The sequence below is a fragment of the Nerophis ophidion genome, linkage group LG01 (genome assembly GCF_033978795.1).
Source record: "Nerophis ophidion isolate RoL-2023_Sa linkage group LG01, RoL_Noph_v1.0, whole genome shotgun sequence".
Classification (NCBI taxonomy): domain Eukaryota; kingdom Metazoa; phylum Chordata; class Actinopteri; order Syngnathiformes; family Syngnathidae; genus Nerophis; species Nerophis ophidion.
The window spans coordinates 1,417,688-1,442,266 of record NC_084611.1 but is presented as its reverse complement, the minus strand read 5'-3'; the positions used below and the strand labels follow the sequence as shown (position 1 = coordinate 1,442,266).

At 46.4% G+C, this 24,579-nt stretch overlaps 1 protein-coding gene across 1 annotated transcript in view; it reads right to left on the bottom strand.

The window, feature by feature from the left end:
• The window catches only part of LOC133543721 (cell cycle checkpoint protein RAD17-like), a 125,705-nt gene that overhangs the window by 32,316 nt on the left and 68,810 nt on the right, over positions 1–24,579 (bottom strand). Inside the window, exon 16 of the mRNA XM_061888506.1 lies at positions 7,521–7,826. Coding sequence (XP_061744490.1) covers positions 7,521–7,826 — 306 coding nt within the window. The remainder of the gene's footprint in view (positions 1–7,520; positions 7,827–24,579) is intronic.

The window sequence follows — 24,579 nt, the reverse complement described above, 5'->3', positions numbered from 1 at the left end:
CCAGCGGTGTGTCTCGTCTTCCTTCCCCATTGTCCAGCTGTGTGTCTCGTCATCCTTCCCCATTGTCCAGCTGTGTGTCTCGTCTTCCTTCCCCATTGTCCAGCGGTGTGTCTCGTCTTCCTTCCCCATTGTCCAGCTGTGTGTCTCGTCTTCCTTCCCCATTGTCCAGCGGTGTGTCTCGTCTTCCTTCCCCATTCTCCAGCTGTGTGTCTCGTCTTCCTTCCCCATTGTCCAGCTGTGTGTCTCGTCATCCTTCCCCATTGTCCAGCTGTGTGTCTCGTCTTCCTTCCCCATTGTCCAGCTGTGTGTCTCGTCATCCTTCCCCATTGTCCAGCTGTGTGTCTCGTCTTCCTTCCCCATTGTCCAGCGGTGTGTCTCGTCTTCCTTCCCCATTGTCCAGCTGTGTGTCTCTTCTTCCTTCCCATTGTCCAGCTGTGTGTCTCTTCTTCCTTCCCCATTGTCCAGCTGTGTGTCTCGTCTTCCTTCCCCATTGTCCAGCTGTGTGTCTCGTCTTCCTTCCCCATTGTCCAGCTGTGTGTCTCGTCTTCCTTCCCCATTGTCCAGCTGTGTGTCTCGTCTTCCTTCCCCATTGTCCAGCTGTGTGTCTCGTCATCCTTCCCCATTGTCCAGCTGTGTGTCTCGTCTTCCTTCCCCATTGTCCAGCTGTGTGTCTCGTCATCCTTCCCCATTGTCCAGCGGTGTGTCTCGTCTTCCTTCCCCATTGTCCAGCGGTGTGTCTCGTCTTCCTTCCCCATTGTCCAGCTGTGTGTCTCGTCTTCCTTCCCCATTGTCCAGCTGTGTGTCTCGTCTTCCTTCCCCATTGTCCAGCTGTGTGTCTCGTCTTCCTTCCCCATTGTCCAGCTGTGTGTCTCGTCATCCTTCCCCATTGTCCAGCTGTGTGTCTCGTCTTCCTTCCCCATTGTCCAGCTGTGTGTGTCGTCTTCCTTCCCCATTGTCCAGCGGTGTGTCTCGTCATCCTTCCCCATTGTCCAGCGGTGTGTCTCGTCTTCCTTCCCCATTGTCCAGCTGTGTGTCTCGTCTTCCTTCCCCATTGTCCAGCTGTGTGTCTCGTCTTCCTTCCCCATTGTCCAGCTGTGTGTCTCGTCTTCCTTCCCCATTGTCCAGCTGTGTGTCTCGTCTTCCTTCCCCATTGTCCAGCTGTGTGTCTCGTCTTCCTTCCCCATTGTCCAGCTGTGTGTCTCGTCTTCCTTCCCCATTGTCCAGCTGTGTGTCTCGTCTTCCTTCCCCATTGTCCAGCTGTGTGTCTCGTCTTCCTTCCCCATTGTCCAGCTGTGTCTCGTCTTCCTTCCCCATTGTCCAGCTGTGTGTCTCGTCTTCCTTCCCCATTAGCCAGCTGTGTGTCTCGTCTTCCTTCCCCATTGTCCAGCTGTGTGTCTCGTCTTCCTTCCCCATTGTCCAGCTGTGTGTCTCGTCTTCCTTCCCCATTGTCCAGCTGTGTGTCTCGTCTTCCTTCCCCATTGTCCAGCTGTGTGTCTCGTCTTCCTTCCCCATTGTCCAGCTGTGTGTCTCGTCTTCCTTCCCCATTGTCCAGCTGTGTATCTCGTCTTCCTTCCCCATTGTCCAGCTGTGTGTCTCGTCTTCCTTCCCCATTGTCCAGCGGTGTGTCTCGTCTTCCTTCCCATTGTCCAGCTGTGTGTCTCGTCATCCTTCCCCATTGTCCAGCTGTGTGTCTCGTCTTCCTTCCCCATTGTCCAGCTGTGTGTCTCGTCTTCCTTCCCCATTGTCCAGCTGTGTGTCTCGTCTTCCTTCCCCATTGTCCAGCTGTGTATCTCGTCTTCCTTCCCCATTGTCCAGCTGTGTGTCTCGTCTTCCTTCCCCATTGTCCAGCTGTGTATCTCGTCTTCCTTCCCCATTGTCCAGCTGTGTGTCTCGTCTTCCTTCCCCATTGTCCAGCTGTGTGTCTCGTCTTCCTTCCCCATTGTCCAGCTGTGTATCTCGTCTTCCTTCCCCATTGTCCAGCTGTGTGTCTCGTCTTCCTTCCCCATTGTCCAGCTGTGTGTCTCGTCTTCCTTCCCCATTGTCCAGCTGTGTGTCTCGTCTTCCTTCCCCATTGTCCAGCTGTGTGTCTCGTCTTCCTTCCCCATTGTCCAGCTGTGTGTCTCGTCTTCCTTCCCCATTGTCCAGCTGTGTGTCTCGTCTTCCTTCCCCATTGTCCAGCTGTGTGTCTCGTCTTCCTTCCCCATTGTCCAGCTGTGTGTCTCGTCTTCCTTCCCCATTGTCCAGCTGTGTATCTCGTCTTCCTTCCCCATTGTCCAGCTGTGTGTCTCGTCTTCCTTCCCCATTGTCCAGCTGTGTGTCTCGTCTTCCTTCCCCATTGTCCAGCTGTGTGTCTCGTCTTCCTTCCCCATTGTCCAGCGGTGTGTCTCGTCTTCCTTCCCCATTGTCCAGCGGTGTGTCTCGTCTTCCTTCCCCATTGTCCAGCTGTGTGTCTCGTCTTCCTTCCCCATTGTCCAGCTGTGTGTCTCGTCTTCCTTCCCCATTGTCCAGCTGTGTGTCTCGTCTTCCTTCCCCATTGTCCAGCTGTGTGTCTCGTCTTCCTTCCCCATTGTCCAGCTGTGTGTCTCGTCTTCCTTCCCCATTGTCCAGCTGTGTGTCTCGTCTTCCTTCCCCATTGTCCAGCTGTGTATCTCGTCTTCCTTCCCCATTGTCCAGCTGTGTGTCTCGTCTTCCTTCCCCATTGTCCAGCTGTGTGTCTCGTCTTCCTTCCCCATTGTCCAGCTGTGTGTCTCGTCTTCCTTCCCCATTGTCCAGCGGTGTGTCTCGTCTTCCTTCCCCATTGTCCAGCGGTGTGTCTCGTCTTCCTTCCCCATTGTCCAGCGGTGTGTCTCGTCTTCCTTCCCCATTGTCCAGCTGTGTGTCTCGTCTTCCTTCCCCATTGTCCAGCTGTGTGTCTCGTCTTCCTTCCCCATTGTCCAGCTGTGTGTCTCGTCTTCCTTCCCCATTGTCCAGCTGTGTGTCTCGTCTTCCTTCCCCATTGTCCAGCGGTGTGTCTCGTCTTCCTTCCCCATTGTCCAGCGGTGTGTCTCGTCTTCCTTTCCCATTGTCCAGCTGTGTGTCTCGTCTTCCTTCCCCATTGTCCAGCTGTGTGTCTCGTCTTCCTTCCCCATTGTCCAGCTGTGTGTCTCGTCTTCCTTCCCCATTGTCCAGCTGTGTGTCTCGTCTTCCTTCCCCATTGTCCAGCTGTGTGTCTCGTCTTCCTTCCCCATTGTCCAGCTGTGTGTCTCGTCTTCCTTCCCCATTGTCCAGCTGTGTGTCTCGTCTTCCTTCCCCATTGTCCAGCTGTGTGTCTCGTCTTCCTTCCCCATTGTCCAGCGGTGTGTCTCGTCTTCCTTCCCCATTGTCCAGCTGTGTGTCTCGTCTTCCTGGATCCCCTCTGGACCTTCTGCTGCCTCTCTGGATCTCCACCTGCCGCCTGCCCTCCAACCACGATGTCTCGCTCCAGCCCTTGACCTGCCGTCTGTCTCTGGACTTTCAAGCCTGTGTTGCCCTCCATTGACTTCCGCCTCTCACTCAACACACAGTTTCAACAACACACTGTAATACTTAGACACAACACATAGTCGCACACCATATGTTGGGATTAATTACACACTTCACGTACATCTGAAGTGAGGTGAATTATATTTATATGGCACTTTTCTCTAGTGACTCAAAGTGCTTTACATAGTGAAACCCAATATCTAAGTTCCATTGAAAGCAGTGTGGGTGGCACTGGGAGCAGCTGGGTCAAGTGTCTTGCCCAAGGACACAACGGCAGTGACTAGGATAGTGGAAGCGGGGATCGAACCTGGAACTCTCAAGTTGCTGGCACGGCCGCTCTACCAACCGAGCTATACCGTTCCTGAGCTATACAGCGTGTATATTTTAAAGAACACGATGCACGCTACCCACGCCACTGTCTCAGTGTGTAGTCAGATGTACACAACTCCAGACCCAAGTACACACACATTAGAAGATAAGTGTTGTGTGTAGTCAGATGTACACAACTCCAGACCCAAGTACACACACATTAGAAGATAAGTGTTGTGTGTAGTCAGATGTACACAACTCCAGACCCAAGTACACACACATTAAAAGATAAGTGTTGTGTGTAGTCAGATGTACACAACACCAGACCAAAGTACACACACAATAGAAGATAAGTGTTGTGTGTAGCCAGATGTACACAACACCAGACCAAAGTACACACACATTAGAAGATAAGTGTTGTGTGTAGTCAGATGTACACAACACCAGACCAAAGTACACACACAATAGAAGATAAGTGTTGTGTGTAGTCAGATGTACACAACACCAGACCCAAGCACACACACAATAGAAGATAAGTGTTGTGTGTAGTCAGATGTACACAACACCAGACCAAAGTACACACACATTAGAAGATAAGTGTTGTGTGTAGTCAGATGTACACAACACCAGACCAAAGTACACACACATTAGAAGATAAGTGTTGTGTGTAGTCAGATGTACACAACACCAGACCAAAGTACACACACATTAGAAGATAAGTGTTGTGTGTAGTCAGATGTACACAACACCAGACCAAAGTACACACACATTAGAAGATAAGTGTTATGTGTAGTCAGATGTACACAACACCAGACCCAAGTACACACACAATAGAAGATAAGTGTTGTGTGTAGTCAGATGTACACAACACCAGACCCAAACACACACACACAATAGAAGATAAGGTTGTGTGTAGTCAGATGTACACAACACCAGACCCAAGCACACACACAATAGAAGATAAGTGTTGTGTGTAGTCAGATGTACACAACACCAGACCAAAGTACACACACATTAGAAGATAAGTGTTGTGTGTAGTCAGATGTACACAACACCAGACCAAAGTACACACACATTAGAAGATAAGTGTTGTGTGTAGTCAGATGTACACAACACCAGACCAAAGTACACACACAATAGAAGATAAGTGTTGTGTGTAGTCAGATGTACACAACACCAGACCAAAGTACACACACATTAGAAGATAAGTGTTGTGTGTAGTCAGATGTACACAACACCAGACCCAAGCACACACACAATAGAAGATAAGTGTTGTGTGTAGTCAGATGTACACAACACCAGACCCAAGCACACACACAATAGAAGATAAGTGTTGTGTGTAGTCAGATGTACACAACACCAGACCCAAGCACACACACAATAGAAAGTAAGGTTGTGTGTGAAAAAAAAGTAGTACCCCAGGAACTCTTGAACAGAGTGGAGGTGGAATGTGCCAGGGTTGGCCTCAGCAGACTGAGGTCCTCAAACTCACCGCGAACCTACACACAGACCACCCGCCCATAGCAACATCAGATGGTAACGCTCTGCAAGAGGTCAAAAACTTCAAGTACTTGGGTTCCTGGATGAACTCCACAGAAGAAGACCTTAAGGTCAGGAAGGTACTAGGGTGGAAGGCCCTGAACCGTATGTCAAGAGTTTGGTGCTGGAATGTCCCCCGACACATAAAGCTGAGTCTATTCCACGCCACTGTGGAGTCTGTCCTCCTGTATGGCTGTGAGAGCTGGACCCTGACACCCACCCTGCAGAAGTTCCTCGATGGGTGCTACACCAGAAAGATACAAGCTGTTCTGGATGTTGACCAGAACATCCACATCACCAACAAGGACTTGTACTGGCAACTGCCGAGGCTCAGCAAGAAGGTAACAGCTCGGAGGATAAGGCTGGCAGGCCACTGCCAAAGAGATCGGAAGCTCCCGGCCAGCAGGGTGGTCCTATGGGAACCAACTCACCAGCATTGATCGCGAGGACGTCTCGCGCTATCGTACGTGGACATCCTGAAGAAAGATGCGGGAGCTGAAAGCTCTACAGAGCTGGCCAGGTGTATGGAGAACCGGAATGATAGGAGACTCCAATGGACGCTCGACTGAGGACGACTGAGAGATACCACACACCAGAGGGCACCACAAGAGACTGCGCCACATGAGAGGGCACCCCATCAGAGGGGACCACATGAGAGTGCACCACATGAGAGGGCACCACATGAGAGTGCACCACATGAGAGGGCACCACATCAGAAGGCACCCCATGAGAGTGCACCACATGAGAGTGCACCACATGAGAGGGCACCACATGAGAGGGCACCACATGAGAAGGCACCCCATGAGAGGGCACCACATGAGAGGGCACCACATGAGGAGTGCACCACATGAGAGGGCACCACATGAGAGTGCACCCCATGAGAGGGCACCACATGAGAGGGCACCACATGAGAGGGCACCACATGAGGAGTGCACCACATGAGAGTGCACCACATGAGAGGGCACCACATGAGGAGTGCACCACATGAGAGTGCACCACATGAGAGGGGACCACATGAGAGGGCACCACATGAGAGGGCACCACATGAGAGGGCACCCCATGAGAGGGCACCCCATGAGAGTGCACCACATGAGAGTGCACCACATGAGAGTGCACCACATGAGAGGGCACCACATGAGGAGTGCACCACATGAGAGTGCACCACATGAGAGGGGACCACATGAGAGTGCACCCCATGAGAGTGCACCCCATGAGAGGGCACCCCATGAGAGGGCACCACATGAGAGGGCACCACATGAGAGGGCACCCCATGAGAGTGCACCACATGAGAGTGCACCACATGAGAGGGCACCACATGAGAGGGCACCCCATGAGAGGGGACCACATGAGAGGGCACCACATGAGAAGGCACCCCATGAGAGTGCACCACATGAGAGTGCACCACATGAGAGTGCTAAACATGAGAGTGCACCACATGAGAGGGAACCACATGAGAGGGCACCACATGAGAGGGCACCCCATGAGAGTGCACCACATGAGAGTGCTAAACATGAGAGTGCACCACATGAGAGTGCACCACATGAGAGTGCACCACATGAGAGTGCACCACATGAGAGTGCTAAACATGAGAGTGCACCACATGAGAGTGCACCACATGAGAGTGCACCACATGAGAGTGCTAAACATGAGAGTGCACCACATGAGAGTGCTAAACATGAGAGTGCTAAACATGAGAGTGCTAAACATGAGAGTGCTAAACATGAGAGTGCTAAACATGAGAGTGCTAAACATGAGAGTGCACCACATGAGAGGGCACCAATGTAGCACCTGAGGTCCACTTGAGCCCAAGCAGTCAAACAAGAAGAGATTTAACGAGGAGTTGCCAACTTGAATCTGGCATGTTTAAAAAAGATGAACCAGGTGTTGGTATCGGAAAAAGGCAAACTGCACTCAAAAAACTATTTTGCTCACTTCCTGTTTTGCGTCAGGTATTTCCTGTTCTGTATGGTGATCATCAGGATACACAACAGGAATGGATTGTACTCGGAGTCTCACAGATGCTTTCTGGCCTGGGACTACTGATGAGGATGATTATATTTGATGTCATCTGGAAGAAAGAAGCACTTCCTCTGCTGGCCAGCTAAAGAATATTAGCAAAAGGTGAAATGGAGACTTGAGAGCTCAAGTCAAAAGCAAGTGAAGGTCATCACCTGGAACTTTCTTCTCCCAGCCTGCAGGTATCATGACTTTGGGAAGACAAGATGTTTCTCCTGAGGGCTGCTTCTTCCTTCTGCTGGACAGGAAGGTGGTCCCACCACCCAGGAAGGTGGTCCCACCACCCAGGAAGGTGGTCCCACCACCCAGGAAGGTGGTCCCACCACCCAGAAAGGTGGTCCCGTCACCCAGAAAGGTGGTCCCGTCCCCCAGAAAGGTGGTCCCGTCACCCAGGTCTCCATCATTCATGTCGTCGTCCAGGCTGACCGCCTCATGGAGTTCTTGCATCATCAGGACAAAGTCTGCATGACATTCACATGCTGCTTAGAAACATCACTCAGCAAAACCTGACATTCATTAAACATACGCACACCTTCTGAAACATACGCACACCTTCTGAAACATACACACACCTTCTGAAACATACGCACACCTTCTGAAACATACACACACCTTCTGAAACATACGCACACCTTCTGAAACATACACACACCTTCTGAAACATACGCACACCTTCTGAAACATACGCACACCTTCTGAAACATACGCACACCTTCTGAAACATACACACACCTTCTGAAACATACACACACCTTCTGAAACATACGCACACCTTCTGAAACATACACACACCTTCTGAAACATACGCACACCTTCTGAAACATACGCACACCTTCTGAAACATTGGCACACCTTCTGAAACATACGCACACCTTCTGAAACATACGCACACCTTCTGAAACGTACGCACACCTTCTGAAACATTGGCACACCTTCTGAAACATACGCACACCTTCTGAAACATACGCACACCTTCTGAAACATTGGCACACCTTCTGAAACATACGCACACCTTCTGAAACATTGGCACACCTTCTGAAACATACGCACACCTACTGAAACATACGCACGCCTTCTGAAACGTACGCACACCTTCTGAAACATACGCGCACCTTCTGAAATGTACGCACACCTTCTGAAACATACGCACACCTTCTGAAACGTACGCACACCTTCTGAAACATACGCACACCTTCTGAAACATACGCACACCTACTGAAACATACGCACACCTTCTGAAACATACGCACACCTTCTGAAACATACGCACACCTTCTGAAACATTGGCACACCTTCTGAAACATACGCACACCTACTGAAACATACGCACGCCTTCTGAAACGTACGCACACCTTCTGAAACATACGCACACCTTCTGAAATGTACGCACACCTTCTGAAACATACGCACACCTTCTGAAACGTACGCACACCTTCTGAAACATACGCACACCTTCTGAAACATACGCACACCTACTGAAACATACGCACACCTTCTGAAACATACGCACACCTTCTGAAACATACGCACACCTTCTGAAACATTGGCACACCTACTGAAACATTGGCACACCTTCTGAAACATACGCACACCTTCTGAAACATACGCGCACCTTCTGAAATGTACGCACACCTTCTGAAACATACGCACACCTTCTGAAACGTACGCACACCTTCTGAAACATACGCACACCTTCTGAAACATACGCACACCTACTGAAACATACGCACGCCTTCTGAAACGTACGCACACCTTCTGAAACATACGCACACCTTCTGAAACATACGCACACCTTCTGAAATGTACGCACACCTTCTGAAACATACGCACACCTTCTGAAACGTACGCACACCTTCTGAAACATACGCACACCTTCTGAAACATACGCACACCTACTGAAACATACGCACACCTTCTGAAACATACGCACACCTTCTGAAACATACGCACACCTTCTGAAACATTGGCACACCTACTGAAACATTGGCACACCTTCTGAAACATACGCACACCTTCTGAAACGTACACACACCTTCTGAAACATACGCACACCCTCTGAAACATTGGCCCACCTACTGAACATTGGCACACCTACTGAAACATACGCACACCTTCTGAAACGTACACACACCTTCTGAAACGTACGCACACCTTCTGAAACATACGCACACCTTCTGAAACATACGCACACCCTCTGAAACATTGGCACACCTACTGAAACATACACACACCTTCTGAAACATACGCACACCTTCTGAAACATATGCACACCTTCTGAAACATACGCACACCCTCTGAAACATTGGCACACCTACTGAAACATACGCACACCTTCTGAAACATACGCACACCCTCTGAAACATTGGCACACCTACTGAAACATACGCACACCTTCTGAAACATACGCACACCTTCTGATAAACAAGAAAAAATCATGAAATGATCGTGAAATAATTGGGTTATGATCAGGAAATATTATTTAAATGATTGTGAAATAATCAAGTAATAATCAGGAAATAAATAGGAAAAGATCAGGTAAAAAAAAGGAAACAATCATGAAATGATCATGAAATAATCAGGTAATAAATAAATAAAAATAATCACAAAACCATCATGAAATAACCAGGAAATAAACATAAAATGATCAGGTAACAAACAGGATGTAATCATGAAATGCTGATGAAATAATTAGATAATAAACAGGAAATAGTGATGAAATAATCAGGAAACAAAGAGGTCATAATCAGGTATCAAACAGGAATTATATATATATACACACATATATATATATATATATACACACATATATATATATATATATATATATATATATATATATATATATATATATATATATATATATATACGTAACGGGTATAGAAAATACTTTAATTATTTGAGTGAAATTCCTGCTAAAATATGTATATTGTTTTGTAATGCAATGAGGTCCAATTGCGCCATCTGCTGGTACCTGAAAATCTGTAAATATGACCGGAAACCGGAAGCTATTAGCAGACTTCCTGCACTCTGCTAATAGTAAAACATGTTCTGATATTCCTCCGCCAAGTATTGTAAATGACACTAAAGCTAACGTGATGTTCATTGTAAGATACGCAGTTATTTAACAGCAATTGAAATGTTATGTTGTGGAATCTTCGTTTTGAATTAGTTGTTGCTCACCTTAGATGTACTACTATGTTGCACTGAAGTCCATATTATTAGTTGTTGCTCACCTTAGATGTACTACTATGTTGCACTGAAGTCCATATTATTAGTTGTTGCTCACCTTAGATGTACTACTATGTTGCACTGAAGTCCATATTATTAGTTGTTGCTCACCTTAGATGTACTACTATGTTGCACTGAAGTCCATATTATTAGTTGTTGCTCACCTTAGATGTACTACTATGTTGCACTGAAGTCCATATTATTAGTTGTTGCTCACCTTAGATGTACTACTATGTTGCACTGAAGTCCATATTATTAGTTGTTGCTCACCTTAGATGTACTACTATGTTGCACTGAAGTCCATATTATTAGTTGTTGCTCACCTTAGATGTACTACTATGTTGCACTGAAGTCCATATTATTAGTTGTTGCTCACCTTAGATGTACTACTATGTTGCACTGAAGTCCATATTATTAGTTGTTGCTCACCTTAGATGTACTACTATGTTGCACTGAAGTCCATATTATTAGTTGTTGCTCACCTTAGATGTACTACTATGTTGCACTGAAGTCCATATTATTAGTTGTTGCTCACCTTAGATGTACTACTATGTTGCACTGAAGTCCATATTATTAGTTGTTGCTCACCTTAGATGTACTACTATGTTGCACTGAAGTCCATATTATTAGTTGTTGCTCACCTTAGATGTACTACTATGTTGCACTGAAGTCCATATTATTAGTTGTTGCTCACCTTAGATGTACTACTATGTTGCACTGAAGTCCATATTATTAGTTGTTGCTCACCTTAGATGTACTACTATGTTGCACTGAAGTCCATATTATTAGTTGTTGCTCACCTTAGATGTACTACTATGTTGCACTGAAGTCCATATTATTAGTTGTTGCTCACCTTAGATGTACTACTATGTTGCACTGAAGTCCATATTATTAGTTGTTGCTCACCTTAGATGTACTACTATGTTGCACTGAAGTCCATATTATTAGTTGTTGCTCACCTTAGATGTACTACTATGTTGCACTGAAGTCCATATTATTAGTTGTTGCTCACCTTAGATGTACTACTATGTTGCACTGAAGTCCATATTATTAGTTGTTGCTCACCTTAGATGTACGACTATGTTGCACTGAAGTCCATATTATTAGTTGTTGCTCACCTTAGATGTACTACTATGTTGCACTGAAGTCCATATTATTAGTTGTTGCTCACCTTAGATGTACTACTATGTTGCACTGAAGTCCATATTATTAGTTGTTGCTCACCTTAGATGTACTACTATGTTGCACTGAAGTCCATATTATTAGTTGTTGCTCACCTTAGATGTACTACTATGTTGCACTGAAGTCCATATTATTAGTTGTTGCTCACCTTAGATGTACTACTATGTTGCACTGAAGTCCATATTATTAGTTGTTGCTCACCTTAGATGTACTACTATGTTGCACTGAAGTCCATATTATTAGTTGTTGCTCACCTTAGATGTACTACTATGTTGCACTGAAGTCCATATTATTAGTTGTTGCTCACCTTAGATGTACTACTATGTTGCACTGAAGTCCATATTATTAGTTGTTGCTCACCTTAGATGTACTACTATGTTGCACTGAAGTCCATATTATTAGTTGTTGCTCACCTTAGATGTACTACTATGTTGCACTGAAGTCCATATTATTAGTTGTTGCTCACCTTAGATGTACTACTATGTTGCACTGAAGTCCATATTATTAGTTGTTGCTCACCTTAGATGTACTACTATGTTGCACTGAAGTCCATATTATTAGTTGTTGCTCACCTTAGATGTACTACTATGTTGCACTGAAGTCCATATTATTTCCCCTACAGACATTGAAACCAGCAGAGGTGCTAAGCACATATTGTGTGTGTGTACATTCCCATCACTCATTGCAGGTAATAATTGTTGCACTATGTGTGTGTTATTAATTGCAGGTAATAATTGTTGCACTATGTGTGTGTTATTAATTGCAGGTAATAATTGTTGCACTATGTGTGTGTTATTAATTGCAGGTAATAATTGTTGCACTATGTGTGTGTTATTAATTGCAGGTAATAATTGTTGCACTATGTGTGTGTTATTAATTGCAGGTAATAATTGTTGCACTATGTGTGTGTTATTAATTGCAAGTAATAATTGTTGCACTATGTGTGTGTTATTAATTGCAGGTAATAATTGTTGCACTATGTGTGTGTTATTAATTGCAGGTAATAATTGTTGCACTATGTGTGTGTTATTAATTGCAGGTAATAATTGTTGCACTATGTGCGTGTTACCTGTTCGTACATTCATGTTTAAGTTTGAATTGTCCGACATTTTGGCATGGACACAATGTGGTCTGTCATTTTCGCTAGTCGCCACCAGAGGGTGCTAAAAGTCCATTTAATGATTTTGTCATGTCATGTCTTGTATTGTATTTTGTACTTTTCTATCTTCTATTTCATAAATATATAAAAAAAAGGATGATGTTGGTTAAAAAACAAGTTAAAAATATATTGTATTGAATTGATTGTAATACCAGTGAAGATAAAACAAGTTAAAACCACTATACGATCACACAGAAAAAGTATACTGTTAAAAACCATTGTATTAAGTTACACCTGTAACTGTATTTCATGTATTTGTAAAAATATGAAAATGTTATGTATTTGAGCAGACTTCCTGCACTCTGCTAGTGACATCGAAACCAGCAGAGGTGCTAACCACATATTGTGTGTGTGTGCATTCTCATCACTCATTGCAGCTAGCAGTAAAGAACCACATCATCCAAACCAGCCTGTGTGTGGATTCTTGACGGGACGGGTACACAGCAGTTACACATACATATATATATATATACATATATATATATATATATATATATATATATATATATATGTATATATATACATATATATATATATATATATATATATATATACATATATATATATATATATATATATATATATGTATATGTGTGTGTGTGTGTGTGTGTGTATGTCCTGATTGGATTATTTAGAGAATAGTAGTGGATATGGTGGTAGAGCACAATATGAATGTGTGGGAAAAATCACGAGAATGTCACGCCTGTAAGTTTATGTTTTGGTTTTGGTTTTGTCAGGTTATGTTTAGTTCTTTGGACATTTAAGTCCTGTCTTGGTTTGTTTTGGTCTCCATGCCAACTCATTAGTTTTCACCTGTCATGTGACGTCTCTGTCCTCAGCCTCACACCTGTTTGCACTAATTATCACAGCTACTTAAGTCACTCTTTTTCTTGTCTTCTTTCTGGCATCTTCTGTCCCAACTTGGCTTGGACGTGGATTGTTTCCTAGACGCAGATGAGGATCAGCACGAGCGAGGCGTGGACGTGACTACATCCTATTTATTTTGTAAACAAACAAACTACAAAAAGGCGGACCAAGAATGCGCCCAATGGTGGATAATAAACAAGACTAATCAAAATAAAACTAGCACAATGTCAGGACTAAAGACATGAAACAAAAGAGTGCACGGTGGCATAAATACTAAACTTACCTGGATCAAAACAAGGGGCATTGATGGCGAGGTGGAGGAGGGCATGAAGGTAGTATTGCAGTGTGTGTGTGTGTGTGTGTGTGCGTGCGTGCGTGCGTGCGTGCGTGCGTGCGTGCGTGCGTGCGTGCGTGCGTGCGTGCGTGAAGATGCCAGAAAGAAGACAAGAAAAAGAGTGACTTAAGTAGCTGTGATAATTAGTGCAAACAGGTGTGAGGCTGAGGACAGAGACGTCACATGACAGGTGAAAACTAATGAGTTGGCATGGAGACCAAAACAAAACAGGAAGTGCCAAGACAGAACTTAAATGTCCAAAAAACTAAACATAACCTGACAAAACCAAAACATAAACTTAGTGGCGTGACAAAGACTACTTCATCTCTACAGAACTGTTTCATGAGGGCTTCCCTCAATCATCAGGATGAAGTAGTCCTGTGATGTTTCCCACACATACATATTATATATATATACCTATATATATATATATATATATATATATATATATATATATATATATAGGTATGTACTGTATATGGCATCTTTCTGTGTGGGTTCCCTTCGGGTACTCCGGCTTCCTCCCACCTCCAAAGACATGCACCTGGGGATAGGCCCCTCCCACCTCCAAAGACATGCACCTGGGGATAGGCCCCTCCCACCTCCAAAGACATGCACCTGGGGATAGGCCCCTCCCACATGCACCTGGGGCTAGGTTGATTGTCAACACTAAATGGTCCCTAGTGTGTGAATGTTGTCTGTCTATCCGTGTTGGCCCTGTGATGAGGTGGCGACTTATCCAGGGTGTACGCCGCCTTCCACCTGATTGTAGCTGAGGTAGACTCCAGCCCCCCCCCCCTAACCCTAACCCCCCTAACCCCAACCCCAACCCTAACCCCCCCCCCCACTGCGACCCCAAAGGGAATAAGCGGTAGGAAATGGATGGATGGATATATTAATATATATATATTGTTATTCCCATTTGATTGTAGACTCTTACTGACACCTAGTGGCAATATGACAAGACTACACCTCATTAGTTTGTGCACTTGCAGGTAGACGATGTCACTTCAGTTGATTGATGAGACAATTGAGACGTAGACAAGTTTAATTAGATCTTACAAGGCTTGGAAAAGATAAGTCTGTAAGTAAACCGTTTAATTTGTTTATGGAATTCAATATTAAAATGAAACGTGGTTCAATTTGATACTAAGTTGTTTATTGAAAAATGATTTTTGTGCACTCTTTTAATGGATGTTTTGAGGACTTAAAATGGCGGCCAGTTGTATATTTCCACCATCGAAATAGTTTCAATACTCAGCAGTATTTGTTTGATGATAATGTTGTACATTTGTGTCCAGCTAATATTGTGTATTACATTTCACTTTGTTATTTGAATCACATAACTTATACATTTGTTATTGTGTGTATTTCAGTTGTGCAAGAAAAAAATACAAGTCCAGTGCAGGACAAAAGTAAAGATACTAAAAAGAAAAAGTAAGATCAACAACAATAAAGAAACTAAATGCTTTCATCTGCTTTGGAACTTTAATAGTCGTCTTGCTTTGTTTGTTAGCTGTTTGCCAAGTTGTACAACAACACTGAGGGCACAACATATACACACATTATATATAACTATATATACATATATATTTATATAAATATATATATATATATATATATATATATGTATGAGTGTGTATATATATATATAGTACTATAATACACCTTATGGTGCAACCTGGACACATAATCAGTGATTCTCCCAGGATCATAGAGTGTTTCAGGTCTTAATCAAACACCATCCATCACCCGGGTGACCCAGGTTCCTGGACTTGTGTCCAGGTAGGGCACTACGCCACGCGTCCCCCCTCCTCAACCAAACTCAGGTTCCTGGACTTGTGTCCAGGTAGCGTACCCCGCCACGCGTCCCCCCTCCTCAACCAGACCCAGGTTCCTGGACTTGTGTCCATGTAGCGTACTCTGCCACGCGTCCCCCCTCCTCAACCAGACCCAGGTTCCTGGACTTGTGTCCATGTAGGGCACTACGCCACGCGTCCCCCCTCCTCTACCAGACCCAGGTTCCTGGACTTGTGTCCAGGTAGCGTACTCTGCCACGCGTCCCCCCTCCTCAACCAGACCCAGGTTCCTGGACTTGTGTCCATGTAGGGCACTACGCCACGCGTCCCCCCTCCTCTACCAGACCCAGGTTCCTGGACTTGTGTCCAGGTAGCGTACCCCGCCACACGTCCTCCCTCCTCTACCAGACCCAGGTTCCTGGACTTCTGTCCATGTAGCGCACTACGCCACGCGTCCCCCCTCCTCTACCAGACCCAGGTTCCTGGACTTGTGTCCAGGTAGGGCACTACGCCACGCGTCCCCCCTCCTCTACCAGACCCAGGTTCCTGGACTTGTGTCCAGGTAGCGTACCCCGCCACACGTCCTCCCTCCTCTACCAGACCCAGGTTCCTGGACTTCTGTCCAGGTAGCGCACTACGCCACGCGTCCCCCCTCCTCTACCAGACCCAGGTACCTGGACTTGTGTCCAGGTAGGGCACTACGCCACGCGTCCCCCCTCCTCAACCAGACCCAGGTTCCTGGACTTGTGTCCAGGTAGGGCACTACGCCACACGTCCCCCCTCCTCTACCAGACCCAGGTTCCTGGACTTCTGTCCAGGTAGGGCACTACGCCACGCGTCCCCGCTCCTCTACCAGACCCAGGTTCCTGGACTTCTGTCCATGTAGCGCACTACGCCACACGTCCCCCCTCCTCTACCAGACCCAGGTTCCTGGACTTGTGTCCAGGTAGCGTACTCCGCCACACGTACCCCTCCTCTACCAGACCCAGGTTCCTGGACTTCTGTCCAGGTAGGGCACTACGCCACACGTCCCCCCTCCTCTACCAGACCCAGGTTCCTGGACTTCTGTCCAGGTAGGGCACTACGCCACACGTCCCCCCTCCTCTACCAGACCCAGGTTCCTGGACTTGTGTCCAGGTAGGGCACTACGCCACGCGTCCCCCCTCCTCAACCAGACCCAGGTTCCTGGACTTGTGTCCAGGTAGGGCACTACGCCACACGTCCCCCCTCCTCTACCAGACCCAGGTTCCTGGACTTCTGTCCAGGTAGGGCACTACGCCACGCGTCCCCGCTCCTCAACCAGAGCCAAGGTGAAGGCTTTTCAGACGCTTCCAAGATTTTTATGGCTCTTCGCCTGTGTAGTCCACAAATCCCAAGGAGTCCCAGGACCTGGTGTAAGGACTTGCCTACAGCCCACCTCAATAGGCTCGCAGCGGGCCTCCCGCCCATTCCTTAGGCACTCAGGCACAAGATCTGCGTACTACCTTTCCTGAGCTTCTTCCATTTATTCCTCCCAGGGGACAGTTAGCCCAAGGAGCATCACCTGCTTGCTGGCTCCAGACATAAAGACCATGTCTGGGAATCGCAACTGCCTCCCTAGGTCAACCAGTCCCTTGCTGTTGTTAGAAGGCCCCCCCCCTGGGTCTTCTTGGAGGGTTGAGGTTTCTCTACTGCTTGGACCACCTGGGTCTTCTTGGAGGTATGAGGTTTCTCTTCTGCTCGAACAAAGGCAATCGTTCTCTTGGTTGGGTGTTGCCGCTAACTGGTGTTGATGCCAGTGCAGATATTACCCACAGGACCTGGTCGTGGTGCCACTGATACCTGCCATCTACCTTTGAGCAACAGCTGAGGAGGTGTTGTAATGATTAGAGCTGCCACACAGGTGCGTCTATCAGGCCCCAGGTGAACAGTTTAGGAGAGTAGCAGGGCTCATAAACTGACTGGACCAAGAACTTCAACTGGTGTGGCTCTGCTTTCCAGAATTGGGTCTACGTGATCTTGCAGCCAGCTATGTGTTCCCACATACATACATACATACATACATACATATATATATATATATATATATATATATATATATATATATATATATACACAGTGGGGCAAAAAAGTATTTAGTCTCCCACTTCAAATGATGACAGAGGTGTGTCATTTTCATCATAGGTACACTTCAACTGTGAGAGACAGAATGTGAAAAAAAAATCCAGGAATTCACATTAAGAATTTATTTGTAAATGATGGTGGAAAATAAGTATTTGGTCAAGCATTCAAAGCTCTCACTGATGGAAGGAGGTTTTGGCTCCAAATCTCAGGATACATGGCCCCATTCATTCTTTCCTTAACACGGATCAATCGTCCTGTCCCCTTAGCAGAAAAACAGCCCCAAAGCATGATGTTTCCACCCCCATGCTTCACAGTAGGTATGGTGTTCTTGGGATGCAGCTCAGTATTCTTCTTCCTCCAAACACGACCAGTTGAGTTTATAGCAAAAAGTTCTATTTTGGTTTCATCTGACCACATGACATTCTCCCAATCCTCTGCTGTATCCATTTTGTAATCATGGATGATACAGCAGAGTCAAGACCCACCTAGACCCACTCCAATTGGCCTACCAGCCAGGACTGGGAGTGGAGGACACAGTCATCTACCTGCTGAAGCCAGCCCACACCCACCTGGACAAGCCTGCAAGCAGTGTGAGGGTCATGTTTTTGGACTTCTCCAGTGCTTTCAATACCATCCGGCCTGGGCTACTGGCTGTGAAGTTGGAGAGGATGCAGGTGGAGGCCCCCTTGGTGTCCTGGCTTGTAGATGACCTGACTGACAGACTGCAGGACTGTGTGTCTGACAGGCTGCTCAGCAACACCGGGGCCCCCCAGGGTACAGTCCTCTCCCCCTTCCTCTTCACCATTTACACCACCCATTTACACCATCAGTCAGAGTCCTGCCACCTTCAGAAGTTTTCTGATGACTCTGCGATAGTGGGGTGTATTGAGGATGGTGATGATGAGGAATACAGGGCACTGGTGGAGGACTTTGTCACATGGTGTGGAAAGAACCACCTCCAGCTCAATGTGACCAAGACCAAGGAGCTGGTTGTGGACCTGGGAAGGAGGAGGAGTACTCCGGCGACCCCTGTTTCCATCAGGGGGGTGGATGTGGACATGGTTGAGGATTATAAATAGCTGGGAGTACACATGGACAACAAGCTGAATGGGTCAAAAGACGCTGAGGTCCTCTAGAAGAAGGGACAGAGCCGCCTTTACTTCCTCAGGAGGCCAGGATCCTTCAACGTCTCTACAAAGGTGTTGAAGATGTTCTACGAGTCGGTGGTGGCGGGCGCCTTCTTGTACGCCGTGGCCTGCTGGGGCAGCGGGCTGAGAGTGAGGGACACATGCAGACTGGACAAGCTGGTAGAGAAGGCCAGTAACTCTCAGGCGGTGGTGTCAGAGAGGAGAAGTCTAGCAAAACTCCTAGCCATTATGGACAACACCTCCCATTATGGACAACACCTCCCATTATGGACAACACCTCCCATTATGGACAACACCTCCCATTATGGACAACACCTCCCATTATGGACAACACCTCCCATTATGGACAACACATCCCATTATGGACAACACCTCCCATTATGGACAACACCACCCATTATGGACAACACCTCCCATTATGGACAACACCTCCCATTATGGACAACACTTCCCATTATGGACAACACCTCCCATTATGGACAACACTTCCCATTATGGACAACACCTCCCATTATGGACAACACCTCCCATTATGGACAACACCTCCCATTATGGACAACACTTCCCATTATGGACAACACCTCCCATTATGGACAACACCTCCCATTATGGACAACACCTCCCATTATGGACAACACCTCCCATTATGGACAACACTTCCCATTATGGACAACACTTCCCATTATGGACAACACTTCCCATTATGGACAACACCTCCCATTATGGACAACACCTCCCATTATGGACAACACCTCCCATTATGGACAACACTTCCCATTATGGACAACACCTCCCATTATGGACAACACCTCCCATTATGGACAACACCTCCCATTATGGACAACACTTCCCATTATGGACAACACCTCCCATTATGGACAACACCTCCCATTATGGACAACACTTCCCATTATGGACAACACTTCCCATTATGGACAACACCTCCCATTATGGACAACACTTCCCATTATGGACAACACCTCCCATTATGGACAACACCTCCCATTATGGACAACACCTCCCATTATGGACAACACCTCCCATTATGGACAACACTTCCCATTATGGACAACACTTCCCATTATGGACAACACCTCCCATTATGGACAACACTTCCCATTATGGACAACACCTCCCATTATGGACAACACCTCCCATTATGGACAACACTTCCCATTATGGACAACACCTCCCATTATGGACAACATCTCCCATTATGGACAACACTTCCCATTCTGGACAACACCTCCCATTATGGACAACACCTCCCATTATGGACAACACCTCCCATTATGGACAACACCTCCCATTATGGACAACACCTCCCATTATGGACAACACTTCCCATTATGGACAACACCTCCCATTATGGACAACACCTCCCATTATGGACAACACTTCCCATTATGGACAAGACTTCCCATTATGGACAACACCTCCCATTATGGACAACACCTCCCATTACGGACACCACTTCCCATTCTGGACAACACCTCCCATTATGGACAACACTTCCCATTCTGGACAACACCTCCCATTATGGACAACACCTCCCATTATGGACAACACTTCCCATTATGGACAACACTTCCCATTATGGACAACACCTCCCATTATGGACAACACTTCCCATTATGGACAACACCTCCCATTATGGACAACACCTCCCATTATGGACAACACTTCCCATTATGGACAACACCTCCCATTACGGACAACACCTCCCATTACGGACAACACCTCCCATTACGGACACCACTTCCCATTCTGGACAACACCTCCCATTATGGACAACACCTCCCATTATGGACAACACCTCCCATTATGGACAACACCTCCCATTATGGACAACACTTCCCATTATGGACAACACCTCCCATTATGGACAACACCTCCCATTATGGACAACACCTCCCATTATGGACAACACTTCCCATTATGGACAACACCTCCCATTATGGACAACACCTCCCATTATGGACAACACCTCCCATTATGGACAACACTTCCCATTATGGACAACACCTCCCATTATGGACAACACCTCCCATTATGGACAACACTTCCCATTATGGACAACACTTCCCATTATGGACAACACCTCCCATTATGGACAACACTTCCCATTATGGACAACACCTCCCATTATGGACAACACCTCCCATTATGGACAACACCTCCCATTATGGACAACACCTCCCATTATGGACAACACTTCCCATTATGGACAACACTTCCCATTATGGACAACACCTCCCATTATGGACAACACCTCCCATTATGGACAACACCTCCCATTATGGACAACACTTCCCATTATGGACAACACCTCCCATTATGGACAACACCTCCCATTATGGACAACACCTCCCATTATGGACAACACTTCCCATTATGGACAACACCTCCCATTATGGACAACACCTCCCATTATGGACAACACTTCCCATTATGGACAACACTTCCCATTATGGACAACACCTCCCATTATGGACAACACTTCCCATTATGGACAACACCTCCCATTATGGACAACACCTCCCATTATGGACAACACCTCCCATTATGGACAACACCTCCCATTATGGACAACACTTCCCATTATGGACAACACTTCCCATTATGGACAACACCTCCCATTATGGACAACACTTCCCATTATGGACAACACCTCCCATTATGGACAACACTTCCCATTATGGACAACACCTCCCATTATGGACAACACCTCCCATTATGGACAACACCTCCCATTATGGACAACACTTCCCATTATGGACAACACTTCCCATTATGGACAACACCTCCCATTATGGACAACACTTCCCATTATGGACAACACCTCCCATTATGGACAACACCTCCCATTATGGACAACACCTCCCATTATGGACAACACCTCCCATTATGGACAACACTTCCCATTATGGACAACACCTCCCATTATGGACAACACTTCCCATTATGGACAACACTTCCCATTATGGACAACACCTCCCATTATGGACAACACTTCCCATTATGGACAACACCTCCCATTATGGACAACACCTCCCATTATGGACAACACTTCCCATTATGGACAACACCTCCCATTATGGACAACATCTCCCATTATGGACAACACTTCCCATTCTGGACAACACCTCCCATTATGGACAACACCTCCCATTATGGACAACACCTCCCATTATGGACAACACCTCCCATTATGGACAACACCTCCCATTATGGACAACACTTCCCATTATGGACAACACCTCCCATTATGGACAACACCTCCCATTATGGACAACACTTCCCATTATGGACAAGACTTCCCATTATGGACAACACCTCCCATTATGGACAACACCTCCCATTACGGACACCACTTCCCATTCTGGACAACACCTCCCATTATGGACAACACTTCCCATTCTGGACAACACCTCCCATTATGGACAACACCTCCCATTATGGACAACACTTCCCATTATGGACAACACTTCCCATTATGGACAACACCTCCCATTATGGACAACACTTCCCATTATGGACAACACCTCCCATTATGGACAACACCTCCCATTATGGACAACACTTCCCATTATGGACAACACCTCCCATTACGGACAACACCTCCCATTACGGACACCACTTCCCATTCTGGACAACACCTCCCATTATGGACAACACCTCCCATTATGGACAACACCTCCCATTATGGACAACACTTCCCATTATGGACAACACCTCCCATTATGGACAACACCTCCATTACGGACACCACTTCCCATTCTGGACAACACCCCCCATTATGGACAACACTTCCCATTCTGGACAACACCTCCCATTATGGACAACACCTCCCATTATGGACAACACCTCCCATTATGGACAACACTTCCCATTATGGACAACACTTCCCATTATGGACAACACCTCCCATTATGGACAACACCTCCCATTATGGACAACACCTCCCATTATGGACAACACTTCCCATTATGGACAACACCTCCCATTACGGACACCACTTCCCATTCTGGACAACACCCCCCATTATGGACAACACTTCCCATTCTGGACAACACCTCCCATTATGGACAACACCTCCCATTATGGACAACACCTCCCATTATGGACAACACTTCCCATTATGGACAACACTTCCCATTATGGACAACACCTCCCATTATGGACAACACTTCCCATTATGGACAACACCTCCCATTATGGACAACACCTCCCATTATGGACAACACTTCCCATTATGGACAACACTTCCCATTATGGACAACACCTCCCATTATGGACAACACCTCCCATTATGGACAACACTTCCCATTATGGACAACACCTCCCATTATGGACAACACCTCCCATTACGGACACCACTTCCCATTCTGGACAACACCTCCCATTATGGACAACACCTCCCATTATGGACAACACCTCCCATTATGGACAACACTTCCCATTATGGACAACACCTCCCATTATGGACAAGACTTCCCATTACGGACACCACTTCCCATTCTGGACAAGACCTCCCATTATGGACAAGACCTCCCATTATGGACAACACCTCCCATTATGGACAACACCTCCCATTATGGACAACACTTCCCATTATGGACAACACTTCCCATTATGGACAACACCTCCCATTACGGACAACACCTCCCATTATGGACAACACCTCCCATTATGGACAACACCTCCCATTATGGACAACACTTCCCATTATGGACAACACCTCCCATTATGGACAAGACTTCCCATTCTGGACAACACCTCCCATTTTGGACAACACCTCCCATTATGGACAACACCTCCCATTATGGACAACACTTCCCATTATGGACAACACCTCCCATTATGGACAACACCTCCCATTATGGACAACACTTCCCATTATGGACAACACTTCCCATTATGGACAACACCTCCCATTATGGACAAGACTTCCCATTCTGGACAACACCTCCCATTTTGGACAACACCTCCCATTATGGACAACACCTCCCATTATGGACAACACTTCCCATTCTGGACAACACCTCCCATTATGGACAACACCTCCCATTATGGACAACACCTCCCATTATGGACAACACCTCCCATTATGGACAACACTTCCCATTATGGACAACACCTCCCATTATGGACAAGACTTCCCATTACGGACACCACTTCCCATTCTGGACAAGACCTCCCATTATGGACAAGACCTCCCATTATGGACAAGACCTCCCATTATGGACAACACCTCCCATTATGGACAACACTTCCCATTATGGACAACACTTCCCATTATGGACAACACCTCCCATTATGGACAACACCTCCCATTACGGACACCACTTCCCATTCTGGACAACACCTCCCATTATGGACAACACCTCCCAT